Here is an 11397-nt window from a genome sequence, read left to right as displayed (position 1 = left end):
TCAAGGGGTGTTCTTGATAAACACTTATCCCATTAAGTATTTATATTAGTTTAATAAATATATAATATATGTTTTTACAAATATATTTATCACTAAATTTTAGTTAATTAATTTTTATTTCTACTTTATTTTATTATTATTATTTAATTAATAATAAATTAATATAATTCGATGCACACACTCCATAAGATTAAGTTTTTATGTGTGTTCGGTTAAAACACCAGATGAAAAAAAATATATATGTATATATTTGATATCGAACGTCTATGTGAATTTGTCAAAAAAGAACAAGATACTGGTAAAATTGGCGAGTATGCGTTTCCCACATCCCACCTACCATTTTCACCCATAAATGACAAAAACACCCTCACTTCAACTAACCTCAAAACAGTGAATTCGTTTAACCTGGACGGATCACAGATTTTTAGCGTGAAAACAAAAAGGTTAATTTAGTCTTTTGACAAATTAGTACGTGCCGGTATAAGATAAAACACTTGAGAAAAACGTGAGACTCAGATTTAAGGAGGGTTCTATAATTTTCCTCTGCAATTCTCACATTTCAAGATTCCGTAACGCTCCGAAATTCAGAAGCAATAACAAAAAATGGGTTCCATCGAAAAGGTATGTTAATTATAATCTCTTCTTCTGAATTTTATTTTCTAATTTTCATTCTCTTTGTGCCCATTAGTTTTGTTAAATTTTTGTGTTTTCGTGTTCTAGATGCTATTTATGATGGTTTGGTAATTCCTTTTCCTGGGAAATCTTTTGATCTGTTTCTGAATTAAATTTTCTTAAATGTTTTTGGGTTCTTGTGATGCTATTTATGATGTTTTATGAAAGTTCCAGTTCGTTTTTACTTGGGGAAATTTCTTATAGAAATATGTTTGGTTGATAACTTGTTTGATACGCATACATCTAATATTCGTCGTTGTTTGTGCATACACATAAAGATAGGGATTTTGCAACTGGGATTCTTATTTGTTTTATCTTTCTTACTTGATCTTGATCTTGATTTTGATTGCTGTAAAGGGTTTGATCAGTTTTATGTTTTGTTTGGATTTTATAGGTTGTTTGATACACCCAACATAACCCCCCCCCCCCCCCCCACACACACACACACACACACCAACCTTTTTGGGTGAGAAAACTGTCAAAATGTTTTTGCATTTTATGAAATCTTTTATGACATTCAAGCTATCTGACTTGCAATTTCTTATTCTGCAAAAAGCTAATAGTTTGCTAGGATGCATATTGTGCTCCTAGACGATGTTTCCCTTGGGAGGGTTGGGGGGGGGGGGTTCGATAGAGCAGAGCTGATTACCAGTGGCGTAGCTACTCTATGCCAAGGGTGGTCAAGCGCATATCCTTCGCCTAAAAATTATATTGCGTATGTAAGTTAAATACTACTTTTTAAGGATATATATTATAGTTTGCACACCCTTAACACAATTGAGTGAGGCAGTCCAACGGCTCAGGGTGTTCAAAGTGACGTGTTGTTCATGGGTTCAAAGTTTTGCCCATTTTGTTTGCCAAAACTAAATGGAGACCACCACGTGTGGTCTATTTGATTCTTTTGCAATCTAAAAGTTTTTCTAACAAAATAACTCTTAAACTTATATTTGTGTAGAAATAAATAACTAATCTTAAAAGTAGTTTTGTAACTAAAAGTTATTTCTTAAATAAATTTTATGGTTTAAAAGTTAAGCTCTACAGAAATTTTGGTACACCATTCACAACAACAACAACATACCCAGTATTATCCCACACTGCAGGGTCTGGGGAGGGTAGTGTGTACGCAGACCTTACCCCTACCTTGTGAGGATAAGGAGGCTGTTTCCAATAAACCCTCGGCTCAGGAAAGCATAAGCACCACATTAATGAAAATATAGATAAGAAGGAACAGTACCAAAAAACCATATAAAAGCAGAATAAATACAACAAGATAGTAAGGTGATCAACAATGAAAGGAAACAACAGAAACTTACTACCAACAGAAAGCGAGACTGCGTGCCAATACTACTGTTATGAACACTCTAGACTACCTACTCTACTATCCTAATCCTCGACCTCAATACCTTCCTATCAAGGGTCATGTCCTCGGTCAGCTGAAGCTGCGCCATATCTTATTGACTTGTTTAAAGTTTGAACACCCTTGAAGAAATTCCTAGCCACGCTACTGCTGATTACCCCATTCCAAACCGTTCGGTTTGATTGCTAAAAATAAATAATGTTGACTGTAGGAAAGTTGAAAACTAACCTATTGTCTATTTCATTGTACCAGATAGAAGTCATTATAGATGAAAAAGGGAGTTGTGATGAATAGAAAAAGATCAACAAAGCAAAATTATATGACGTTCAAAGAAAGTTGATCAATTTATGAACGAGCTAGATCTTTTAATAAGGTGCGAGGAATAAGAAAACTAGTCTCAAATATGAGTTGTGTTTCAAAATTTAGGGGTTTATAGCAATAGTTGTAATGTCCATGAAGGTACTTTAGTGTATCTTGGGCATAATACAACAGGACATATTTCTGGATGGCTTGAGTTAGTTGCAAACTGCTTTAAACAGTATAGACAGCTTTTATGGTGGAGAGTGATTTGCTTAAAGGTGAACCATCCGAGTAAACCATGCCAAGAAGTGCAAATAAAATGATATACGTACAAGACAAAGAGAGGTTTGGATTTTATTGGTTGAAGAGGGATGGCAGGCCATTATTGCCTCGTCATGGTCTTAATAATGGTTGCATTTTCCTACAAGTTGATGTATTTGGTCATTGCCTAGGGTAGAGTATGGTTTTCTAATATGGTGATTGTCTTTTATTTGGCCATACAATAGAGTGCAACTTGATTTTTTTTCATATCAGGTAGAGTGCAATGTGACTTTATTACAAACATGGGTACAAAGTAAAAACGGCATAACACAACGGGGACAAAGTTTCAGTAGACGACAGAAGCTCCATATTAGCTGTTGAATAACATTTTTGTAATAAACGCCACCCCCCCCCCCAACCAAACGACATGAATGTGAGGTCTCATACCAACTAGAGACTCAAAGTACAATCAAACGGTCTTGCAGGGTACAAGCCCTGGCAATATGATTATGATGATTAGTAACTTCTAACCAACTGTCTTATAGTAATTACTTACAGTTTTATTTGATTTGTATGTGCTCCACTAAAAGTTTTGAATTTTTCGGTTTTATTGCAAAAAGCATACAAGTCTTATAGTTTTGAGGCGTCTTCCAAGGTGAGAAACATTGAAGAGCTGGAAAGCCTGTCTCATGTGAACTCTGAATGAGATCTTGAATAGGTAACAGTCTGGGAACAAACGGTAATTACTTTCCAGAGTAAAGGAAACAGGTTCTGGTTCTGAGTTTGTTATAATAAGTTAGCTCCTCTAGCCTGGATGAAGAACTTATAATACATTTTACAACAGACAGCAAATGAAAAAACAATATGAATCAGGCATACTTGGGCAAGCTTATTTTAAAAGGAGAATAAAGACGAGTTGAGATATATGCTACACTGATTTTATTTTCCGTGCCTCCTTTTTTTGGTTTGGGTTTAAGGATCATGTTAAGCATAACTTGAGTACTATCAATACCTTATATATATATATATATACTATCTTAACCACATGGTTATACCTTTAGGCCATTTAGTTTAACATGTTAACAGAATATTTGGGTACTTTATCGGAGTTCCTTGGCCCCCTAAATCTGCAAAGGGGAGAATGCTCTTAGATCTGTTTTTGAATGAATTTTCACTGATTGAAACAAAGTATATTTTACCATAAAATTAGTGAGTTGGAGAAGGAACTGGGAATTATTTACAAGCTCTCTTAGTTTTTTCAATTCCTGCAGGATCCACGAGAGGACGTCGTACAGGCATGGTACATGGATGACAGCGATGAGGACCAGAGGCTTCCCCATCACCGTGAGCCAAAGGAATTTGTGTCTCTTGACAAACTTGCTGGTAAAGATCAGGCTAAGTTTTATATCTATTTAATTTATCTGTGAGGAACAGAAAAACCCTCTTCATCCTTCCTCTCAAAAAGACATCGCGTGGGTTTTGGGGACAGTTTATACTTTTCCTCCAATACCTTCAGATAAGTCTTTGGACTTCTCTGGATTAGGATCTCTACCTGGTAAATTGTTGTAAGTGGATAAGTGACTTTCCAGTTAATACTGCTAATCTAATTTTTATTAACTCTCTTGGTATTTTGGGCGTTAGAAATTGAATAGGTGAAAATCTTTTTTATGTTGTGATTGCCTGATTGGTGGGTGAGAATCCCACGTGGATAGGAAGTTGTATCTTTTTTCCAAAATTCCAATCGGGTACTTCATCATATGATGAACAAAGAATAATAAAAGTGAACCGACCCTTAGCGTAGGTAGTCCTTGTCTTTTTGATGACCGAGAAATTCGTTTGAGGCCAATCCTTAGGACCAACCACAGCCTTTGTAACCCGGGCATAATGGGTCCTCCCCCTCTAACCTCTACCTAAATACAGGGCTTACTTTGCATGCCGCAGGGCTCGAACCTGTGACTTGAGTCACAAGTCCCTTAACCTTTGCACCTTGAACTAGGCCGTTAGGGCATAGTGTAGGTATTCCTTACAAGTTGATTGCTGGATTTGGCCTGCCTTCATACTCCGTTCATAATTCGTGTGTGAATATTTCAGAGCTTGGAGTGCTCAGCTGGAGACTTGATGCTGACAATTATGAGACAGACGAGGAGTTGAAGAAAATTCGGGAAGCTCGTGGCTATTCTTACATGGTATGTTAAAAGTTACAAAATGGAGACCTTTCATCTGTTAAATTGATATATCGTGGTCCTTATCTTTTAAAGTTTTGGGAAATGCCAAAGCATTAAGGGTTCACAATTTACTTCAGGATTTCTGTGAGGTTTGCCCTGAGAAACTACCGAATTACGAGGAGAAAATCAAGAACTTTTTTGAAGAACACCTGCACACCGACGAAGAGATCCGTTACTGTGTTGCAGGAAGTGGTATGATTGCAGTAAATTGATTGGGCTTTGCAAGTCCAGCTGCCCACTATACTGCTTTTTCTAAATATATACTTCCGGATGTAGGTTATTTTGATCTCCGGGATCGGAATGATGCTTGGATTCGTGTCTGGGTAAAGAAAGGTGGAATGATTGTTCTGCCTGCTGGAATTTATCACCGCTTCACACTTGATTCAGACAATTACATTAAGGTACTTCTTAAGAGCATGCATTAACATACATGGTTAATGATGAAAAGAGCATTTCCATTTTCCTTTTATTGCTTCCCCTGTCAAGACACGTTTTTGGCACTTGCTCTTGATTGCACTTCTTGCATGGTATATTTGATCAGAGGAACGGTTTTCAATTGTGTTGGTAATAATATTTGGTTTGTGTAGGCAATGCGACTCTTTGTTGGTGACCCAATTTGGACTCCATACAATCGCCCACATGACCATCTCCCTGCAAGGTCTGTTTCTAGGCACTTGCTATACTCTATTTTTACTATCTGGTCCTTGTTATAGTTGGTTAATCAGAAACGGTCTTGGGCGTGGAAGCTAATGAATTTTTTTTTGATAATGCAGGAAAGAATATATTGAATCGTTTATCCAAGCAGAAGGCGCTGGCCGTGCAGTTAATGCTGCTGCTTAAATTTACTAGAGGCGAAGAAGTTGAAATCCTTATAGGCTGTAATAAATGTTACCATATGATGGTTGTGTGGTTCCTGAAGTGTGCGCCTGGCTCAGCTTGTTGAATGTTGTAATTCGAGCACTAAATAAATCTCCTATGGGGATATTGAACTTAATAGTTATATACAAGTGGAGTCTATGTTGTGAATTTAAACATTTGTGCATGTCGAGTGGTACAATATTTCCTGTTTCGGGGCGTAATTAGCTCTGCCATTTTTGTTGTTGGATTGCAATGACATGAACTCTTGAACTTGTTCTGTGTCCAACATAGTCCTCTTTCCTTTTGCGTCCAACATAGTCCTCTTTCCTTTTGCAGAATCCTCTCTCTGTAAACTTGCAAGAAGATACAGGTACATGCTACTCCTAATCCTATTTATGCATAAAACCTTTACTAATTGACCTTGAGTATGATTTGGCAAAGTCTTTATTATCAATAAATAATTTTTGGGGATGGAAAAATATTTCTGTCCTCTCCCTCTCACAGCAATAAACTTACCCATTTAAATTGGCAAAAGTGTATTTCAGAAATAAAAATAGTAGAAGCTCTGGACGCTGCTAGACAGTTTAGACAGCACCAACACTTTTTTGTTTCATTGGATTTTGGAGTAGCTTGTGTTGGGAAAAGTGGGGGCCTGGGATCTGCCCTTCTTCTACATTCATCTGATACCTCAATTAAAATATTACTGGATATCGTTAGATAGTAATAGTATTATTTTTCTGATCAGCTAATCATGACACTTTTCAGCTTTTCTTTCAATGCATGGATTATAGTTGTAACACGTGCACTGCTTTTATTTGGCTTGGTCTGATGTTGCTACTTTTTTTTGGTAACTAAAAAGAATTTATTTACTTGGCTTGGTCTGATTTAGGTAGTACTACACTAGAATTCAGTTTACGTGAACCTATTTTCTTTTTGGTTCGTTCGAAAAAGAATGACTCCTTTCTAAATGTGGTAATAATTTAGCTTAAACTTACAATTGTACCCTTAATGAGAAGTTTTTATAACCACATAAATACTCTGGACCCATTTTTGACTTGTTTAGGACCACAAATTTCAAAAGTCTTTATGTTTTTTTAAACTCCGTGCCCAGTTAAACATGTTCACATAAATTAAAACGGGGGAGTATCTATTTTCGGTGACTAGAGATTTTTTATTTACCAACTGAGAACTATGTGCAAGACCAGAAACAGAACTGAAATTTGGACATAGTCCCAAGTACCAGAACTCAACTGCCTATGCTTTCCATCTTCTGTACCACATATACGTAAGGATAAAAACTTAGATCTTGGCTTCTAACTTCCTCTGCAGACTGCTTCCTGAACTATCAATCGTGTGAGCACTTGAGGACTTCTTTGTTTAGCTTGAAAGACTCATATTGCGTTCTTTCCAGATAATATAGATGCTACAGGATAATATAAAACCAGTCTGAACATTTCACCTAGTGCATTCTTCCCACTTCCATTTGTCACTTCATTCCATTGCATGGCAGATCTTGATACTTACTACCCCATTTACTAACTGCTGGTACTAATACTCCTTACTTCTATTAATTGATGAAATATTAAACGTTTGATCATCATTTGTCTTGGTCTATACTCCAGCAGACTTAGTGTTAACTTACCTACTAAATCAACTGACCAATGCAAACTCGCTTTCTATCCCTCCTTCCAACGGTAACATTTTTTAACGAGTAAAACACACGCGCCTCCCCATGGACCCGCCGGACAGCGCCATTCCGGCGCGTCTGGATGGGCAAAACGCTTCTACTAAACAGGCGAAGCAAACCATTGAAGCAATTGAAGGCAAAATCTCCTATGCAACCACAGTTACAAACTCCCCAAATTCAACCGTGTGCCCTAACCGCCATGAACGAGACTCTGTAATTGCTACACACACCACACACAATGGTATGCCGACAATCATGTTCAAAGCGTCAAGACTACTATGAAATCATGGCTTCCGAATGCAAATTCACTCTAGTTGGCAGATTTCTAAAACTTCGGCCCCAAATAGATCGAATTAGATCTAAATTTAAGGAATTGATTTCGCTAAAAGGATCGTCCAAAATTGGCGTGTATGACAATTTCAATGTGTTTCTAGATTTCACTAATGAAGAAGATTTCTCCATGGTTTGGTTCAAACGAGTTGTAGAGATCGAGGGACAACAGATGTGGCTTCAGAAGTGGTCACCGGATTTTAAACCGGAGGAGGACCTTCCAATTGCTCCGGTTTGGGTACTTCTTCCAATCCTTCCTTTTCATATGCATACATGGCAGTATGTAAAACAAGTTGTTAGCACTGTCGGTACTCCACTCGAAATGGACTTAGTGACTAGGGGTAGAACAAGACCAAGTGTAGCTAAGGTTAGAGTGGAGATTTACCTGTTAAAACCATAGCCAGATTCTGTGTATGTGGGACAAGTATATGATAATGCTCCTCAAAAAGGATTTGTTCAAAAACTCCGGTATGAAGGAATTCCTAAGTACTGCAAATTCTGCAGAAAATTGGTACACAATTTGCTAAATTGCCGGGCCATTGAAAGAAAGAAAGCAGCGGAGGAGAAAAAGGCTGAGATAAAGAGGAATAAAAAGGCTTTTGAAGCAGATATTACCACAATCAATGAAAATGGTAAGGCTCATGGAACTATGGATGGCAGGAGAGTCATAGGTACAGAGAAAATGCCAAATATTATGCAGAATGAAGCTAACAAGCAGCAGAGAAGGAGGCGACCAAACAAACTCCTGAGGAGGAAAATTTTTAGCAGATTGATAATATCCAAAACAGTATGCCCACTCAACACAAAGAACAAGCGGATGATATCAATGACATTAAGACCGGAACTTCCAAAAAGAAGAGAAAATTCTGCAAAACAAAGAGACTCCCACAAAAGAAATCCAAAGTGTCATTTAAACCAATATGGTATCAAGTCAACGGCAGCAGAAGGTTTAACAAAGGCAAGGTGGATCAAGCCAATCGACAACAGCAAGAACAAGGAAAAATGGATGAAAAAATGCTGGTGTGAAACTTGATATAGGAAACAATGATGATAACAGGGACAACGACTCTAGCAACGACTTCAAAGAGTGTAGTAAATCCAGTCCAACAAATAGAAAGTTTGAAGGATCAGAACATGTGGTGCAAGAATCCTCTAACATTCAAGGAAATATGGTTCAAGAAAAGGAAGGGAGCAGTCAGCACACCAACACTCAACAAGCTCAACATGACCTAACCAAATACATCACAACTAATGAGGGTTCAGTCAGCGTTCCTTCAGAGATCAAAGTAATGGCGGGGATTAATATAGTAGTCCAACTAGACCTTGAATCCCCACAGTCATCTACAAATAAACCTCACCCTACGAAGAAAGCTGATCATCAGATAGAGGTGAATTTACCAAATAAGGTTACGGTGAGGATTTCTGAAGACCAAATGCAAAATGCCCAAAGCAACCAAAAAGACAATGAGGGATTCTCACTGGTCCAAAAGAGCAAGAGCAGAAACAGAAGCAAAAAGATGGGAAAGAAAACTAAAGAGAAGCAGAACTCTTCCAATGTGGAAGGGAGTACAAACTAATCTTCCATCGACTTATGATAAATTCTATCTTTTGAAATATTAGAGGTGTAAAATCAAAAAAAGCCATTCCCAGGCTCAAAAAACTCATCAACGTGTACAAAGTGGAGCTTGTAGCAATATTTGAACCTTTTGTTAGCATTAATAAAATTGAAAAGTATATGAAATTCCTTGGCTTTCAACATAGTATGGCCAACAAGAATGGGAAGATTTGGTTTCTTTGGTTAGGGAACTATCAAACCAGTGTGGTCGACAATAAAGAGCAGCAGCTGACCATCAAGATGCAATACACCCCCGCTAATTGTGATCTATTTCTCACAGCAGTATGTGCCAAATGTACTGAGAATGAAAGAAGAGAGCTTTGGAGCAGTTTGGAAGACATCCACACTCACATCAATGGTCCTTGGTGCATTGGGGGTGACTTCAATATAATATTAGATCCAGATAAAAATAAAGGGGACAATCCTTACAGAATGCACAGAAGTTTTGAGTTCAGTAACTGTATGGACAATTGTGAGATGGTGGATTTGGGGTTTGTAGGCCCTAGATTCACGTGGTGCAACAACTGGAGAGCTAGAAAAAGGATTTGGAAGAGACTCGACAGAGTCTTTGTTAACGACCTATGGGCCCAACTTTTCCAGATTAATATGGTCAAGTACCTAGCTAGAGCTGGCTCAGATCATAGGCCTCTCCTCATCAAATGTCAAAAGGAGCCTCAAGCTGGCATCAAATACTTCAAATTCCTAGATTTCTGGGCCGAGCAACCATCATTCATGAACCTGGTAGAAGAGATTTGGAGCATTCAAGTTCCTGGAAACCCCATGTGGAGGCTACAACAGAAATTGAAACTTCTTAGTAAGAGTCTCACAAGATGGTCGAAAGCGAAGATTGGAAATGTTTTTGAACAAGTTAACATATGGGAAGCAAAAATGGTAAACCTGGAAGAGATTGACACTATTAACAACACAGATCAATCCAGAGAAGAGCTCAATAAAGGCCAAGCAGAATACATCAAGTGGCTACGTATGCAAGATGCGATCCTTAGACAGAAAGCTCAGCAGAAATGGTATGAAGAAGGGGATAGCAACACCAAATACTTTCATAGTTTTATTAGAAACAGGAGATGTAGGCTCCATCTTCACACGATCAAGGATCACAATGTCTCATGGGTCCAAGGGGATGAAAATATTTCAAGGGTGGCTGTGCATCACTTCAAGCATCTGTTTAACCTTCAACATCAATTCAGTAATCATGAGGTCCTCAACTGTATCCCTAAATATATCACTGAGGAAGATAATGATATGCTCAATGATATACCTAACGAGGATGAGATCAGAGATGCTGTATTTAGTATGAATGCTTCAAGTGCAGCGGGACTGGATGAATTTAATGGCACCTTCTATCAAAAATGCTGGAATATTATCAAGTATGATATTGTAGACTTTGTGCAGAACTATTTCAATGGAAGGGGCATGACCAAATTCTATAATCATACATGTCTGATTCTAATTCCCAAAGTCGACTCCTCAACCAACTTCTCTGAGTTCAGGCCTATTAGCCTGAGCAACTTCACCGGCAAAATCATTTCTAAAATTCTTTCTAGAAGACTGAACCCTATGCTTGAGAAAATAATTTCCATTAATCAAAGTGATTTCGTCAAGGATGGGATGATTACTGACAATGTCTAATTAGCACAAGAAATTGTCCACAACATAAGGCAGAACAACAATGGGGGTAATGTGGTTATCAAGCTGGATATGGCTAAAGCCTACGATAGAATGTCCTGGAATTTTCTAATGGCCGTCATGAGAAAATTTGGCTTTTCAGAAGCTTGGATTGATATAATTTGGAGATTGGTTAGTGATGTGTGGTATTCTATCATTATTAATGGGTCCAGAAAAGGCTTCTTCACATCCTCGCAAGGTCTCAAACAAGGTGACCCGCTATCTCCTTCCCTGTTCATTGTTGGAGCTGAGGTACTGTCCAGGTCCTTAAACAATCTTACTACTCACAACAACTTCACCCCATTATCCATAGACCATAGAGGGCATATCATTACTCACCTTGCTTATGCCGATGATATAATGATATTCACTAGAGGTGATAAGCACTCGATAAAACTCATTAAGAGTC

The 11397-nt window shown here is 37.9% G+C and overlaps 2 protein-coding genes across 2 annotated transcripts; both read left to right on the top strand.

The window, feature by feature from the left end:
* The first annotated feature begins 467 nt into the window (after positions 1-467).
* Positions 468-5959, top strand: LOC107794012 (acireductone dioxygenase 2). The gene is made up of 7 exons (XM_016616463.2): positions 468-621; positions 3862-3973; positions 4682-4776; positions 4893-5007; positions 5092-5216; positions 5403-5473; positions 5589-5959. The coding sequence occupies exons 1-7, from the start codon at positions 604-606 to the stop codon at positions 5653-5655; spliced, it is 603 nt and encodes a 200-aa protein (XP_016471949.1). The 5' UTR covers positions 468-603; the 3' UTR covers positions 5656-5959.
* A 3493-nt stretch (positions 5960-9452) lies between these two features.
* LOC107793986 (uncharacterized) lies at positions 9453-10952 on the top strand. The gene has a single exon (XM_016616436.1). The coding sequence runs from the start codon at positions 9453-9455 to the stop codon at positions 10950-10952; it is 1500 nt and encodes a 499-aa protein (XP_016471922.1).
* The last annotated feature ends 445 nt before the right edge of the window (positions 10953-11397 follow it).

This window comes from Nicotiana tabacum, chromosome 14 (assembly GCF_000715075.1).
Source record: "Nicotiana tabacum cultivar K326 chromosome 14, ASM71507v2, whole genome shotgun sequence".
NCBI classification, from domain to species: Eukaryota; Viridiplantae; Streptophyta; class Magnoliopsida; order Solanales; family Solanaceae; genus Nicotiana; species Nicotiana tabacum.
Note: the sequence above shows the minus strand (reverse complement) of the source record. Positions and strands in the feature narration are given on the sequence as shown.

Coding starts and splice junctions, on each gene's coding strand:
- LOC107793986 (XM_016616436.1), top strand. CDS start 9,453: ATGGCCAACAAGAATGGGAAGATTTGGTTTCTTTGGTTAGGGAACTAT.
- LOC107794012 (XM_016616463.2), top strand. Junction 4,777..4,892: donor CTCGTGGCTATTCTTACATG/GTATGTTAAAAG, acceptor AATTTACTTCAG/GATTTCTGTGAGGTTTGCCC. Junction 5,474..5,588: donor CATGACCATCTCCCTGCAAG/GTCTGTTTCTAG, acceptor TTGATAATGCAG/GAAAGAATATATTGAATCGT.